The sequence below is a fragment of the Gopherus evgoodei genome, chromosome 3 (genome assembly GCF_007399415.2).
Source record: "Gopherus evgoodei ecotype Sinaloan lineage chromosome 3, rGopEvg1_v1.p, whole genome shotgun sequence".
NCBI classification, from domain to species: Eukaryota; Metazoa; Chordata; order Testudines; family Testudinidae; genus Gopherus; species Gopherus evgoodei.
This window is the reverse complement of record NC_044324.1, coordinates 204,340,601-204,358,353: the sequence shown is the minus strand read 5'-3', so window position 1 is coordinate 204,358,353 and position 17,753 is coordinate 204,340,601. Positions and strand designations below refer to the sequence as shown.

General features: G+C 38.8%; 1 protein-coding gene across 1 annotated transcript in view; it reads left to right on the top strand.

Moving 5' to 3' along the window:
• Window positions 1–17,753, top strand: part of USP34 (ubiquitin specific peptidase 34) — a 311,265-nt gene that overhangs the window by 29,349 nt on the left and 264,163 nt on the right. Inside the window, 4 exon segments of the mRNA XM_030557848.1 lie at window positions 30–450; window positions 5,925–5,975; window positions 6,913–7,062; window positions 11,306–11,373. Coding sequence (XP_030413708.1) covers window positions 30–450; window positions 5,925–5,975; window positions 6,913–7,062; window positions 11,306–11,373 — 690 coding nt within the window.

Here is a 17,753-nt window from a genome sequence, read left to right as displayed (position 1 = left end):
TCACTTTTTTATTTTGTTTTTGTTTGCAGACAATGTCTGTGCTGCTTCAAGGAGTATAAGCATTTGGAGATCTTTAACCAAGTAGTATGTGCGCTTATTAACTTAGTGATTGCCCAAGTTCAAGCTCTACGGGACCAGCTCTGTAAACATTGCACTATTAATATAGATTCAACATGGCAAGATCAGAATAATCAAGCCAATGAGCCACTGAATGTAGAAAGAGAGTCTCATGAAGAAGAAAATGGAGAACGACAAAAATGCATAGAGAAGAAGTTAGACTCCGCAAGAACGTGTATCCTGACAGAGGAAGAATCTGCAAAGAACACTGATGCTTTTAGCTTATGGAGCACTGATGAGAGGGAAAAACTGTTGCTGTGTGTGGCAAAAATCTTTCAGATTCAGTTTCCTCTGTATACTGCTTACAAGCATAATACTCATCCCACAATAGAGGTATATCTTATCCTAACTTGTGCATATTTTGTTTTTTTGTGAAACACAGTGTAGTTATCATTGAAGGGTAGACTCTGCTTGGGTGGTTGTAGTTTTCAAACAGGGTGGATGGGGATGTTTCAGCTTTTCCACTGAATTCACTGGGTCTTTCTATTGATGCTTTTTGGGAGATGAGCCACTCCCTTAAATATGTTCTTAAAATAATTCTTGATTAGTCTAGGTAAAAGCAGTTAATAAAATGTTGGATATAATTGAATAATTTGAGTTACCATATAGTCACAGTAGCAGGAAGGCAAAAAGGGACCATAATTACGGCTTCCTTCCAAAAATAATATAATGTAGTTTAATTGCTTTTTGTTTAAATCTGTTGTTATAAACAAAATTTGCAAACTAAAACTTGCATGAGACCACACTTTTTTGCTGTTCTATAATCAACTGAATAACTGTTACAACTGCAGCTCTGCAAACTTGACTACTGTCTTTATAAGTTTTTCATTGTGATGTTACTTTGTTACTGCTAAATATATATTTTTTACTTAATTTATTTTGAAAAATGCACCCTCAGAACTCTTCTTTTACAAACTTTCCATTCCCAGATATCGAAGGAAATGCTTTTGTAGCTATATTGGGGACTCTAGTTGTCAATTTAAAATAAATTTGTTCTTGAAAAGGTTTATTTTAGGTTACACCTGCGGAAATCTGTTCCTGACTCAATAGAGCACATGCTACACTTACATATGACTGAGATATGAGTATATTTGCCGTTGTTAAGAAAGCGTATACTGAGAAAACGCATGAGAAGCCGTTAACACATTTATGTGGATGTTACAAAATATTGGTGCATTAAGATACAATTATCCAAACCCACAAACTTGAAGCTGTGTCACTGCTTTGAGTAGATAAGCTTTCAGTTTCACATTATTACACTATTTGCTCTTAACTTGTAAAGATATATGTAAATGATATGTGATTTAGCATACGTGCTAGTGTGTTTGCATGAGTTATATTCAGTCCTTGAATGAGTGGCTCTCACCAAAATTGGCAATAAATGTTGGTTTAGTGAAAATTATTAAACTGGGAAGATGAGTGATTTTTGTTTTTGTTTGGGGCATATTTGAGCATCTTTGCTATATTCGATCATGTTGGAGTATAAATCTGTAAGTTAAAATGTCAAACTGTATTTACAAATATATGTGATCTCAAGTATATCTCTATTAATGAACCAGAGAATGTTAGGATTCCAGTAAGTAAAACTTTCCTACTACATTTCAGCATGGCTTTCATAATTCCTTTTAAACTTTATCATCATAAATAAATAGGTCTGCGATACAGCTGCCCACTAGTAGAGACCAATGAGGGTAGATCTATCTCTTTGTCTTTCATACTGGTTAAAACTAATGTTAAAATGAAAGGGATTTTGCCTTTGTGCTTCATAGGGTCATGGAGTTAAAAAAAACTGAACATGAATTTTTCTCCCTGCCTTCACAGAAATATGGCAGAAAAAGCTCTGGAGCAATTTTTTATGTATAAATACACTTGCTTCACTTAGAGAGAAGACAACAACCTTTTTTTCTTTTTGGAAATATTTGTGTGTCTTATTTTTTGTTCTTGTGCCATGAAGAGTTAGAAATCTCAAAAGGGACATTGGCAGTATTTTTTTGGCTGATGTGCTGACATAGTGTAAGAAGACCAGCCACTAACATAAGTTGGGTGTCTGCATTGTGGCTCACCAGTACTCTCAACAATATGACATCTTGAGTCACTGACCACTCAGATTAGTAAACACTATTATGCCACGAATATATCAAAATCATGGTCTGGAGAGAGAGATGAGAGAGAAGAAAACTTCTTTTGCTGTCTAGGCAGGTCAGAAAAAATGATTCCCACTTTCAGCTAGTTTCTTATACCAGATTTGTAATTTTTTCAGAGAAAGGATTGATATGTCTATGTTTGGAAATCTTCTAGCACATTTTGATTTCTACCATAATATAATAATGATAATGACTAAGTCCTTCAGTGGGTTTATGGGGAAATGTGAAGTGTGGTCAGTCCTTCAGAATGTTCTGTATCAGATATAAACTGATGCTCTAACCAGGTACTTGATGGAACCTTTGCAGATACTCACACATCTGGGAGAAGAGAGGTTTCTAATGAGCAGAAGTGCCTTCTGTCAGAAAGGGTCACAAAACTGCAATATCTAACAAGAAGAAGAAAACAAGAAAAAAAATGATCTGTTGGTATATAAGCCTACTGGGGACTCTACTGTCCTGCCTTAAGTCCCATAGGTTAGGGGATATTTCTACCCCTTGAATTTTTTTCACTAGCGGCATGCATCTCTATTATAGCAAAGATTGAGGTAAAACAGGAAGAGACTAATGAGAGTTATCTGAGCTGAACAGAGAAAACATCCTGAAGGAAAATTTCATTTAGGAACCAGAAAGGGTGCAGCTGACGATGGATGCCAGCCCAGAATACTGGGATCCTCCATAGGCATATTACAGCACAGAGGACCTGGCCTTCCAGGACAAAGAACTGGCATATACATTTGTTGGATTTGAGGGCAATAAGACCTCTGGACAAGACAACTACACCTTAATTCAGACAAGTTTGTGGTCATGGTCTGTTTAAAATCAACAGGGACCATAAAAACAGATGAAGGTATTTTCACCTCTGAGGTTTTTTTGCTGCCTTTGGTTCTCATAGGGAACTTTCTTCTGTTACTTGGCTCAAAAGGTGACCTTGTGGGAACCTCAGTGCCCTGAGTATTCCGTTTAGAACGCCAAAGTAGGACTGTCAGGTTTTCAGTTTCATTCTAGCCAAGTAAGTCGAACCTTTTGCATCTGATGAAGTGGGTATTCACCCACGAAAGCTCATATTCCAATACGTTTGTTAGTCTATAAGGTGCCACAGGACTCTCTGCTGCTTTTACAGATCCAGACTAACACGGCTACCCCTCTGAAACATAAAAACAGAATGATGATACAAGAGTTTACCTTGCTAATCAGAGGAAAAAAATCTCCTTTCTAGTGAATCTCTGTGTGTCTTCGAACACAAGAATACCAAAATTAGACTTGGTCAGTTGGAAGAAAACCTGCTTGAGAGAATAAATTTTGAAGGAAGAAACTTATTCTTGAAGGAAGAAACTTATGTTTACCACAGTGCAAAAGTAATATCTGCTAACGTTCTTGATATCCAAAGAGAGGTCTTAGCTCGTGGCACATTTTTATCATATAGACGTTCAGTCTTGCATGTGCTGTTCATGGGACTGACAACTTTGACAGCAAAAACAATTAAAAAAAATCACGAGAACCCAAACAAGGGTAATCTGGAGATCCCTGAGATGGTTGAGATGTATGAGGTCTGCAGGTCTAGTGTGGCTGTCTGAGACATCTGTTAATTTTAATTGTCCTGCATCCTTCTGTCAGCACTATTTCTTTATTCAGACTTAGATTATGCAGAGAATCTGTGAGATAGGTGTTTCAGAAGGTACAGAATATGCTTCTGTCTAGAAAGAGGCATTTTGTTTATTTTACTGGAAGTGATCGCTTTCTGTAAACCGTGTAGAAGAAGAGGCAAAAACACAAAGCGAGCTCCTGTTTCCTTACCTTTTAAAATCCCTCCAGGCAGGACTAGACAATGAACTTTAAAGGAGTTAGCAAACCAGTCTTTAGCAGCTCAGTGGAGGTTAATACAGTGAGGAAAGGCATCTGTCTACTTTATTTTTATGCCCCGCCAACATTTTGGCTCAGAATGAGGCAATTAGCAGCTGTGGTGGCAATTCCCATATCAGTTGTTTTCTAGTAGGATAAATTTTTTATAGTTTTGTTCCCAAGGTTGTGTCCACCATCACACATTAATGAAGGTGTTTCACCTCTGAGATTTTTTTTGCTGCCTTTGGTTCTCATAGGGAACTCTCTTCTGTTACTTGGCTCAAAAGGTGACCTTGTGGAAATCTCAGTGCCCTGAGTATTCTGTTTAGAATGCCAAAGTGGGACTGTCAGGTTTTCAGGTTCATTCTAGCCAAGTAAGTCAAACTTTTTGTCTCTCCAATGCTGCAGAGATCTCTTGCCACATTGTTATTACTGTTTACTCCAATATGGCTACTTCACAGGAAGAGAAATCTTGAGACAAGAAGTATGCAAAACAGCTACTATCACTAAACTCTGTGCGCTGAATGCATAGATTTCCACTGTCTTTCAGCTGCCAGGTGCTAAGAACAGTACTTTAAATGATGAACAATTCTACTTCCCTCAACAACTGGTAATTTTCCCATGCATAATCTGTTTCTGGTAGTGGCATGGGCAGAGCACAGAAATACTCTTTTTCTTATTTATTGGCCAGAAAAATGTGTTTTAATACTTAAAAATAATTAAAGAACACTATTGAGTGATGATTTGGAGTTCAATATGAGGGGGGAAATATGTAGTAAATTTATCCTATATTGTAACCTTAGTGAATAACTTAAAGCTTGATTCCATCACAACTAAAATACCCCCAGTAATGTAGTTTTAAATGATACTCTGGAAATTAGTCCACTTGAAATTAACTCCAAAAACTTCAGTTAAATTAAATGTTTAAAAACCTCCCCACTCCGAATTTAAAAGGAAATCGTGAACATGAAAACTAGTAATTATTTTTTAAAGTAAAAATTAGTTTGATAGTGTTTCAGTAAGATTTTTGGTTTCACAATCATATATTTTACAATTTTTAAAAATGTTTTCTCTTTTGCTGTTGGAAAGATTCATACAAACAATATGGGAAATTGATTTAATGGGGGGAACAATAAAATAGACTGTCTACAAAATGCTATCCAGTGCGCAATGTAAACATATTAAAATAAGTTGTTATTAGACTCTTTAGTTATAGTAATCTTAAGTGTTAATTGCAACAATAATAGATTTAAAAATTGAGTGAACGATGATTTGTAATTTGACAGTTTCCCTGTAAGGATATCAGATACAGGTTCTACAAGCTGTCAATTAGATATTTGTGTAAGAATGTTACAATTGGACTTGAAGAAGTTTAATAAACTGAACTAGAATGACTAACTTTAAACTTTTTAGCTCTTGAATATTCATTAGGTTTATGATTATACAGTATATTCTCTGTTCATTTACCTATGGCAGTTCAGATGTTTGGGTACATTACTTTCCTGCTGGTAATGGAAACATCTGAATTGATATAGAAGAACTCCAAGAAGGAAAACTATTAGGTAAGAAATTTCCCCTAATGCTCCAGCCATAGTCCCGAGTTTATAAGTACATATTTGTAAATACAATTTAAATAAAAAGTTTAATCGGAAAATGCAAAGGTCAGTGTGGCAATTTTAAAATTAAACTTAAGCTGCTTGAGTTTTATAAAACTAGGTTTCTGGAGTGTGCATCATGAGTTTTTGGGTTTTGTTTCCTTCATACAATTTGTTTCTATTTCTATTGTTAGCTAATTACATTTATCTCTCTCTTCTTTTAAACTAGGATATTTCTGCCCAAGAAAGCAATATATTAGGCGCGTTCTGTGATATGAATGTAAGTCATATATATTTCATTGATTCATAGACTTTAAGGCCTGAAGCAATCAAAATTATCATGATCATCTAGTCTGACCTCCTGCACATCACAGGCTACAAAACCTCACCTATCCACTCCTGTAATAGCTCCATAATCTCTTCTTGATTTACTGAAATCGTCAAATCTTGATTTAAAGATGTCACATTACAAAGAATCCACCATTTACACTAATTCTAAACAGTAAGTGACTAGTGCCCCATGCTGCGGAGAAAGTGAAAGCCCTCTGGGTTCTCTGCCTATTTGACCTGGGGGGAAATTTCTTCCCAACTCCAAATATGGTGATCAGTTAAACCTTGAGCATGTGGGTATGACGCACCAACCAGACATTTGGGAAAGAATTCTGTGTAGTAACTCAAAGTCCTCCTCATCTAGTGTCCCATCTGCGGCCATGGGAGATATTTGCTAATAGAGGTCATGGATGGGGCTATATGCTCTTGTAGGCAATCTCATCATACCATCCCCTCCACAAACTTATCAAGCTCAGTTGTGAAACAAGTTAGATTTTTTTCCCTGCACTGCTCCTTCTGGAAGGCTGTTGCAGAACTTCACTCCTCTGATGGTTAGAAACCTTCATCTAATTTCAGGCCTAAACTTATTGATGACTAGTTCATATCCATTTGTTCTTGTGTCAGCGTTGTCCCTTAACTTAAATAACTTCTCTCCCTTCTTTGGTGTTTATCCCTCTGATGTATTTATGGAGAGCATTATGAAATACAATTAACATGTTTTCAGTGACTGTGAAATCATCATATTTATTGTTTTATAAATGTACGATACATTGATATTGCTCATCTGAACTCTTACCTTATATATATTTTTAGTTTTTTGTTTTCAATAGTAATTATTTGTTGTTTTTCTTTTAAATAAACCTTTTTATATTCTTCTGTTTCTATAGGATGTAGAAGTACCATTGCACTTGCTTCGTTATGTTTGTCTATTTTGTGGAAAAAATGGCCTTTCCCTCATGAAGGATTGTTTTGAACATGGAACCCCTGATACATTGCCATTTCTTATAGCACATGCATTTATCACAGTGGTATCTAATGTAAGTATTGCCTGGAGTTGGTTACATTTTTAAACAAAATGGAGCAAATATAAAATGGGATAGACTAAGTCTGGGAAAATTTGAAGAGAGCCCTGCAATCAGGAAAAAGTCACAATTTTCCCCTCATAGAGAGAAGGGTGTCTGGTGATTGCCCTGTCCAGCAGGGGCAACATTTCACTCCAGTCGTTACCCTGAGATCTATTGGAGGAATAGTGGCATCTGTAGCATATCTTGTTTTTCCTTCTCTTCCGAGACATTCTGGTTGCAGCTAAGCCAGGTTAGGAAGGTGTCCCTTGGTCAATACTGGCAAGAACTAGAAGACTCTGGTAGAGTGAGTTAAAGCATGTCTGTGGAGCTGATCATGTGGAGACTGGAAGTGGCATGAGGATGTGATGGGAGGGGATGTCTTGCTCAGGAACATGGGTGTAAAGGAAGACAGAATTTTGCCCATTAAGTTTAACTGTAAATACTTAATGAGTGTAACTAAAATGAAATGCTGTATAATTACACTCTATGATTTGATTCCAATATTAAATATATTCGTTCATTAATCCATTCGTTTGTAAGCTGACCCCCCAAGATGGTTAGGTAAAATAGCAAAAACTGCATGACCCTTTCATAAGCCAACCCTATATTTCAGAGGTTGGCAAACTTTGGCTCCTGGCCATCAGGGTAAGCCGCTGGTGGGTCGGGATGTTTTGTTGGAGCGTCTGCAGGCATGGAGCCCCTTACCTAGCTGTGCCCACGGTTTGCCATTCCCAGCCAATGGGAGCTGCGGGAAGTGGCGCGCCATTTCCTGTAGCTCACATTGGCTGGGAACAGCGAACGGAGGCCACAGGGAGCTGAGGGGCTCCATGCTTGCAGACGCTCCAGGTAAGCAAAACAACAATGTATTAGATATTCAATTCAATGATTCCATAGATTTTAAAATAATCAAATTTTGGTGTAGACCCGTTTATAAGCCAACTCCCACTCCTTGATGCATCACCTTTTTACTAAAAAAATATTCGGCTTGTGAGTGAGTATATATGGTACTTTGGATCAGATCCTGGGTGTTCTCCTCTCCCATATTCCTGTTACTCTCAGGTGCCACAGGGTAGCTGGAAAGCTGTTCTAAGTAGGCAGCTGAGATTTAATCTTTTATAGCTCTGATTGGAAGAAAGCCAGCACTGGTGAGTCTACACCTGCTCCTGGTTTGGGGGGGATTCTCAGGTGAGCTGAAAACTAGAGGGTCTTGGTTAGGGAATGCAGAACTCCCTCAATCTTGAGCTGTTGGAGTAGTCCTTAGGAAGTCATTTCAGCTGACATGATTTAGAGTAGCTCCAAGGCTATAACCCAACTGCTATGTGACTTTTTGTCCCATCCACTTCAGTTTATGGGCTTCACAGATAAATTAACGCAAGATTTATGAGTGGCCCTGTGAATGATAGCCCAGTAAGCAAATCTGCAGAGTAGCTCTGTAGTCTCAGCTGTTACATAATAATTGGTGTGTAAACTCAGAACTGTAGGGTAATGTTAGTTAAATGCATTTTCACAGTAGTAGCAGCTCTCGAGAATGGCAGTTAACCAGCTCTGATTGTAAAGTTTCTTAGGCACATTGAGTCTTGGTTTTAATTTGGAGCCCTGGGGAAGGATATTGTTTTGTCTGCATAACCTGTTTAGCTACTATATTATCGATTTAAAAAATTGTTTTTCTGAAAATGAGTAGATTATGGAGAGACCATATTCCTTCCATAGTCAAGCTGGCAATAAGTGTTTCATAATAAAAAATTTGGTCACTACCATCCTTGTATATTTAAAATAAAGGATTCTCCTTCCAAATTTGACAGTTAATTCACAATGGTGATTTCATTTTTTTCTGAAAATTTCAAGGAAATCCAGCAAGTAGTTTTTTTTCAGGTGAAGGCAATAAAAAATGTCTCCCTTTTGGAAATTTTTGAAAATTGTCTGATTCACGTTCCTCTGTTGGGAAAACAGACCAAATATAACTAAGGATTCACAAGGGATATATCCATCATTAACTTGTGAATATTTTAGTTTTCAAGGCAGTAAAATCCAATCTGTTCTTAAGGGCATTAGTTAAAAATTAACGATATAAAACAGCCATACTGGGTCAGACCAATGATCCATCTAGGTTAGTATCCTGTCTTGTGGCAATGACCTGTACCAAATGTTTTAGAGGGAATAAACAGAACAGGGCAACTTAGTATTATCCCAGATGGAGTGTCATCCCAGATCGTCTTGGTTAAAAGTCATTGATGGATGTATCTGCCATGAACATATGTAAATTTTTTTTGAGCTAGTTATACTTTTGGCCTTCACAACATCCCATGGCAACAAGTTCCACAGACTGACTGTGCGTTGTGTGAAGAAGTACTTCCTTTTGTTTGTTTTAAAGCTGCTGCCTATTTCATTGGGTGACCCCTAGTTCTTGTATTATGTAAAGGAGTAAATAACACTTCCCTATTCACTTTCTCCACACCGTTCTTGATTTTAAAGACGTCTATCTCATACCCCCTTAGTTGTCTCTTTTCTAAGCTGAACAGTTCCAGTCTTTTTGATCTCTCCTCATATGGAAGCTGTTCCCTACCCCTAATTATTTTCTTTGGCCTTCTCTGCATCTTTTCTAATTCTAATATGCCTTTTTTGAGATGGGAGCGACCAGAACTGCACATGGTATTCAAGGTGTCAGCATACCATGGATTTTTATAATGATGTTACGATATTTTCTGTTTTATTATCACTTCCTTTCCTAATGGTTCCTAACATTCTGTTAGCTTTTTTGACTGTTATTGCACACTGAGTGATGTTTTCAGAGCTGGTTCATCCTTTGTGCAAAGTTGTCCTGAGTAGGACATTTGATTTAGAAGTCCTCTTTAATCTTTTCATCTACACTACTGCACTATGTGGGGCTGTGCACAGTGCTTCAAGAGTGAGTCAGCAATGGCTACAGTAGGGAGCTACTGCCAGATCCAAGTGATGTCGTCCGGCATCCTGGAAGAGAAAGAGGCCAGTGCATTGAAATGCATCTGATATTACTGTTGTGCAGTACCTCAGGGTGAAGTGCTGTAAGATTAGAGCTCCTGTTTGCCTCATTGCTTGGATGTTCAATTTCTTCTTTCAGAAACGCAGGTTACGCATTTTTTTCTCTTACTGAAAAGTGCTCTTGGGATTGCAGGGGGTTTCCAGGAATTGATATTGTGGGGAAGAGAGCACAGACGTGTAGATCAGCTCTTTCCCTGCAGGTGTGTCAATATCAGAAATGATGTGGCTTTGCCTACCCCTTCCGATACAGACATGTTCATACTTATGGATGTGGCTGGGATGCTGGGGGATGAGGAGTTAAGAGTAGAGTGAGGATCTCGAGTAGGGCCAGCCTCTCACACTAACTCCACAACAGTTGGTTGCCTCTCAAAGAGTGGACTAATGACTTTGGGGACAGGTGGATAGTAAAGGGTAGTGTGAATTCAACTTGTTTGCAGTGGGGCATCCCAGAGTGTATTACTTCTCACACATTCTGTGTATCTCTCTTTTGGGCATCCCAGTCCTTGGCAGAGGGAGTATGAGATAATTGCTTTGGTTTTTTCCAGAATGCATTGATACAGATAAGGTTAGCCGCCTGCTATATGTGGATGTGCAAACATGATGACAGAAAAGCTGCTCTGAGCCATGTTACATTTAACTGGGTAAGATGGTCATGCCTCTAACTGGCAACAAAATCATAATTGTAGTTGTAATGTGGATGAGCCCAAAGTATCAACTCTTCCACAAAACTCAAATAAATGAGTATGATCAACATGGCGAAAAAGGATGTAATCTTCTTGTAGACCCCTTAGAAGATATAAAATCAGTTACGAATGGAGGGCAGAATAGGAGCTGTAGAATGCTTTAGGTTGAAGACACAGGAGGGAATACAGAGTTCAGAAATGAGAGGCATTAAGGGAGAGCATTGTATGTTATTTATTTACACTAATTTTTATCTTATTTTTCCTGTTGATTAGCAGAAAAAAATATGACTCTGAATCTGGGTTAATTTATTAGCTGTAGAAAGTTGCCCCAGACTATACTTTTGAAAATTGTAAAAAATCTGATTGGAAGTTACACAAGTTCACAAAAAGCCAACAATCTGAAAGCCTTATTTAGACAGAGTTTTGCATTTTTAAACCTTATTACTGGCCTTTGCATTTTAATTGTTCTGCATAAATTTATATAATTACAGTTTATTTTTGTATTTGCTTTATAGATTAGGATATGGCTACACATCCCTGCTGTCATGCAGCATATTATACCGTTTAGGACCTATGTTATCAGGTAAGCTTTAAATATAACAAAAAGTTTCATTGTTTGACAAAACACATTTAGAAGTTCAGATTGTACTAGAACTCAAAGTTTCTCAAAGTTCAAGCCATTTCTTTGTTTAGTCCACATGCTCAGGGTTCAACTGATAGCCATATTTGGCGTCGGGACGAAATTTTCCCCAGGTCAGGTTAGCAGAGACCGTAGGGGTTTTTGCCTTCCTCTGCGTCACGGGTCACTTGCAAGTTTAAACTAGTGTAAATGGTGGATTCTCTCTTAACTTGAAGTCTTTAAATCATTCTTGAAGATTTTAGTAACTCAGTCAGAGGTTAGAAGTTTATTACAGGAGTGGGTAGGTGAGGTTCTGTGGCCTGTAATGTGCTGGAAATTAGACTAGATGATCACGATAGTCCCTTCTGACCTTAAAGGCTATGAGCCTTTAACATTTCAACAATCAGATTCAAAGTATCATTTAGTTTGGGGCAAATCCATGTGTCAGTAACTTTAGTAATGGCTTTAATAGTCCCAATAAGACCATTTTAAATATTGGATTCAGTCCTATTCTAAAGTCTCATTGCAGGATCAATTGTAATACATTTTCACTGTATGCAGCATCATTCATAGAAAGATTACAAAAGATTTGTAGTGATATTACATAGAGTTTGAAATGATCTTATTTACCATAATTTCCTATATTGATTTTTAGAAATTCTCAAGGCAGAATTGTAAATTCACAATAATCTCAAAATCTTAATCTAGAACTGCTGAAGCATGTCTCTAAAGTTTTTAATTGTGTCTCACTTTCCACATTTCCAGCTGTCAAGAAGTCAAATATTATTAAGACTGTATTCAGAGTAGCAGCCGTGTTAGTCTGTATCTGCAAAAAGAACAGGAGTACTTGTGGCACCTTAGAGACTAACAAATTTATTTCAGCATGAGCTTTCGTGAGCTATAGCTCACTTCTTTGGATGCATAGAATGGAACACACAGACAGCAGATATTTATACATACAGAGAACATGAAAAGGTGGAAGTATGCATACCAACAGGAAGAGTCTAATCAATTGAGATGAGCTATTGTCAGCAGGAGAAAAAAAACTTTTGAAGTGATAATAAGATGACCCATAGAAGGTGTGAGGAGAACTTAACATAGGGAAATAGATTCAATTAGTGTAATGACCCAACCATTCTCAGTCTCTGTTTAGGCCTGAGTTAATTGTGTCTAATTTGCATATTAATTCGAGTTCAGCAGTCTCTCTTTGGAGTCTGTTTTTGAAGTTTTTTTGTTGCAAAATTGCCACCTTCAAGTCTGTCACTGAGTGGTTAGAGAGGTTGAAGTGTTCTCCCACTGGTTTTTGAATGTTATGATTCCTGATGTCAGATTTGTGTCAATTTATTCTTTTGCGAAGAGACTGTCCGGTTTGGCCAATGTACATGGCAGAGGGGCATTGCTGGCACATGATGGCATATATCACGTTGGTAGATGTGCAGGGGAACGAGCCCCTGATGGTGTGGCTGATGTGATTAGTTCCTATGATGGTGTCACTTGAATAGATATGTGGACAGAGCTGGCATCGGGCTTTGTTGCAAGGATAGGTTCCTGGGTTAGTGTTTATGTTGTATGGTGTACGGCTGCTGGTGAGTATTTGCTTCAGGTTGGGAGGCTGTCTATAAGCGAGGACTGGCCTATCTCCCAAGATCTGTGAGAGTGAGGGATCGTCTTTAAGGATAGGTTGTAGATCTTTGATGCGCTGGAGAGGTTTTAGTTGGGGGCTGTAGGTGATGGCTAGTGGCGTTCTGTTGTTTTCTTTGTTGGGCCTGTCCTGTAGTAGGTGGCTTCTGGGTACTCTTCTGGCTCTGTCAATCTGTTTTTTCACTTCAGCAGGTGAATATTGTAGTTTCAAGAATGCTTGATAGAGATCTTGTAGGTGTTTATCTCTGTCTGAGGGATTGGAGCAAATACGGTTGGCTGTAGACAATGGATCGTGTGGTGTGTCCTGGATGGAAGCTGGAGGCATGTAGGTAAGTATAGCAGTCAGTGGGTTTCTGGTATAGGGTGGTGTTTATGTGACCATCGCTTATTAGCACAGTAGTGTCTAGGAAATGGACCGCTTGTGTGGATTGGTCTAGGCTGAGGTTGATGTGGGATGGAAATTGTTAAAATTGTTAAAATTGCAGGAATGGTTGGGTCATTACACTAATTGAATCTATTTCCCTATGTTAAGTTCTCCTCACACTTTCTATGGATCATCTTAATTATCACTTCAAAAGTTTTTTTTCTCCTGCTGACAATAGCTCATCTCAATTGATTAGACTCTTCCTGTTGGTATGCATACTTCCACCTTTTCATGTTCTCTGTATGTATAAATATCTGCTGTCTGTGTGTTCCATTCTATGCATCCGAAGAAGTGAGCTATAGCTCACGAAAGCTCATGCTGAAATAAATTTGTTAGTCTCTAAGGTGCCACAAGTATTCCTGTTCTTTTTATTAAGACTGTACTCATTCTTTTGTATCGCTAATTATGTCTAGTCCTGATAATTTTGGATATCAGGCTGTCTACAATGAAAAATCTTATAATTAAATTATTTCTCAGGATATTTTATTGTTATGAGTGCATTAGTTATATTAGTTCTCCAAGAATCTAAGGGCTTGTCTATACACAGTTATTGTACTGCTGTACCTATATCAATTTAGAAACAGTTAGAATGAAAGTGACACAATCCCCTAGTTATACTGAGATAAAGATGCTTATACCAGTACAGCTTATTTCCCGGGTATAAGCATCTTTATGCCAGAGTTACTGTGTCTACACTAGGGATTGTACCACTTCAAGTATATTGCTTTAAAATCACACCCCTAACCAAAAGAGTTAAATTGGTTCAGAAAATGTGTGCTGCTTAGCAGTAAATTTTTATATTTTAAAAAGAATTTTTTTTTCTATTCCATGCATGTGCATATACACATAATCACAAGTTGCTCTACCACCTAGGTGATGTAGACATAATGCAAATAATCTTAACTCAATATCCCTAAGATGTTTTGAACACTAAAAGCCATGAAATATGATCTGCAGTATGAAATTTTGATTGTGATCATGAATGTTAGCAATATTACTAGCTGAGGCAGAGCTGAACACTGGTTAATTGTAAGTATAATCAAGTACAAACTGTGTTCAGTTAACATTACTACTGAGAATTTTCTTCTCAAAGTTAATTTTTGAAGTGTATACAAATATGAGTTACTTCAGCTATAGGATGCAGTAACACTTCCTACATGCATCTGGGTGAGGGAGCTGACGGGATCTCTGGCTTGTTTGCTACTGGATTGATTCTGAAAATAGGCAAATGTCGCTTTTTTAATTATCTGGGCATGATAGTGGGTGAACTTTAGTTTCCCACCCCTTGTCTGATTTCCAGAGTTCTGTATGTGGAGGTCAGTCCCCAGTTGTTGAAGACTGAGAGAATTCCAGACATGGCTCTTCTCGTGCTCTTCAAAGAACACTATGGTCCTGATTATTATTCACACAAATGTGTCTTTATGCTAGTTTGGCAATGTTCAGGAGCCTTAAAATGTGTTGACTTTAAGGCTTCTTTACATTACAAGAGTAGTTTTAAAGGGTCTTAGCATAAATGAGAATCAAGCCCCGTAACTTTACATTTCTTCTCTGACTGGTTAATGTTTAGACCCACGATACAAGACAAAAAAATGGAGCATAAATGTGGTTAAACCACTTTAACCTTGCTTGTGGCCATAATAGCTTTTAGCACAGGCTTGTCCAATCTGCATATGTAGACCCAAATTTAGAATGTTGGCAAATGTATGAATTTTTAACACTTTTCAGTGGTGCTGACCAAACTAATTAGAATTTAGTTCAGCCATGGTCAAATTTAAACCATACTGTAGGATAGTAGTTGAAGTGTTTTTTGTTGATATTGTAGTTAGTATCTACTTTACAATTTTTTAATTGTGTTTGAAACCAGGTTGAGAAATGGTTGCTTCCAAATGTTGCTCTTGTCGATATACAACATGGTTAGGGCTCCATGTCTGTCACGGTGGTTGTGGAAATCACTGATTCCGTGACTTTCTGTGACCTCCGTGACTTCTGCAGTCGCTAGTATGGCTGATCCCAGGGCCGCCCCGGGGACCGCTCTAGCAGCGGCCAGTGCAGGGGGGCCCGGGACCACTTGAGCAGTGGTTCCAGGACTGGCGGGAACAGTGGCAGGTGGGCAGCCCCACAGCCAGCCACACTGGTGCTGCTGGAGCAGTCCTGGGATAGTTGCACCAGCTGCTGAGCGGGCGGCCCCAGGCAGCTGGCCCCAGGGACCGCCCAAGCAGTGGCCTGTATGGCTGGCCCCATGGACAGCCTGAGCAGTGGTCCTGGGGACGGCGGGTGGGCGGCCCTGGGGATAGCCCGACCAGCCACGGCTCGATGGCCCCCAGCAGTTGGTGCCACTGCCCCCCAAAAGGCTCCACAGACCCTCCCAGAGCACTGGCTCCTGCCCCTTCTCCAGCTAAGATTTAGTCAGGAGTACATAGTACTAGTCATAGACTGGTCATGGGCTGTGAATTTTTTTGTTTGTTGCCCGTGACATGTCCATGACTTTTACTAAAAATAACTGTGACTAAATCGTAGCCTTATACATGATTAGTTATCCTAAACATGCCAGAGTACTATGTCTGACCGTTACTAGTGGTAGAGGTTATAGCATGATTGTCTAGGTGTAACCAGGTCTAGCAGTTGTTTACTGTGTAGGCAGAACCATCAAACTGTGTTGCTGTAACCACTGCCGCCTTCTGTGTGGTTGGTTGCTGCTCCTGCCTCCCAGGTCACTATGAAGGCAAGCATATTCATAGCTGCAGAGGTGACTCTGTGTGCATGCTCACTTATACACCTGCTATCCCATGGGGCTTTGCTTCCTACATTACCAGGAAATTGTGGACTAGTTTAAATTGTTCAGCGTTTCTGGTTTCTGTGTAAAATATTCCAGTATCTTTGGCAGCAGTGGTGATTCATCTTGAAATACATTGGTTGCTGCTGCTGAAGAAGACTGACCCTATATTACTCCTGGGGGAATTCTGTGCCTAAAAATTCTGTGCCAAAAATTAAAAATTCTTCAAAATTCTGCATATTTTATTTGTCAAAACAATGCAGTATAATCACACCAATTCAAATTATTCTGGTAATTTATTTAAATTACAATATACAAAAAAGTCACAATAACTGTTCAGCTTTTCCTAAACACTTGAAAGTTAAGTTACAGCACTTGGTAATCCCCTGTATTCCAGTTATAATCCTGGCTGACTACTTTGGAAAATGCTTGGTTCTGATTTTCCTGACATTATATTGACTGCTTGATAAACATTTTATTTACCCTCATTTTTTTTTAAATGGGTAAGTAAAATAGCTTCTGTAATAGAGGTGTAATCTAACCCCATTGTGCCACTCTGACACAGGAAAAAAGTGAGAAAAAACATAGATCTTCCTGGGTGAGGATTCCCTTACTATCATTTACAACAAGGCTCCTTTTCACCACTTTGGCAATGTAAAGGAGCCTTAACCTTTTACAAGTGTTTTATATCCTGGTGGAATTGGCTAAGAATGGGAACAATTAACGAACAATAGGAACATTAACAACTCCCCAGAGCCTCCTATATTTCTGCCTTGCCTCAGGGGACAGAGCCTGCCTCATGCCTACCTCCAGACAACCTGAAGCCCTACTCCTTAACGCAGGGCATCCCACAATAGGGAGCAAGAGGGACAGAATCTCTCTTGCTCATTTGCATGCTCGCCCAGCCCACTCCTCCTTCATGCAGTGATTTATATCTTTGCCAGTTGCTCTGGGCTCTCAAAGAGATGTGCTAGGGCTACAGGGGAAAGGGAGCGTGTCCCCTGCAGATTTCTTTGCTTTCCCATTTTCTGTAGGGGAGCAAAGAAATCTGCAGACGATATGAATTCTGCACCTGCACAGTGGTGCAGAATTCCCCCACAAGTAACATATTCCTAGACTTTACTGAGATAGAAAAATGGTTATGCATCATGGAAGGTGTCATGCAAACACAGTTGACATATGGAGGTGCTGGCAGAAATTCTGGATATGGCATGTTTGCTGTAACTGTACAACAATGGTTCTATCAGTCCTGTAGGTAGGGCCACAGACAAGGATATAGGGTATGTCTACACTGCAGCTGGGAGCGAGTCTCCTAGTCCAGGTAGATAGACTCACGTTGGCAGGGCTTGAGCTAGTGCCCTAAAAGTAGCAGTGTGGATGTTGCCGCTCAGGCATCAGGTCAGTCTCTCAAGCCTTGGGGGTTGTATGATCAGAATCATGTTTTCTAACAGAACCTAAATCATTCTATACAATTCTATTTTTTTCTTCTTTTTATCTATTATTTGC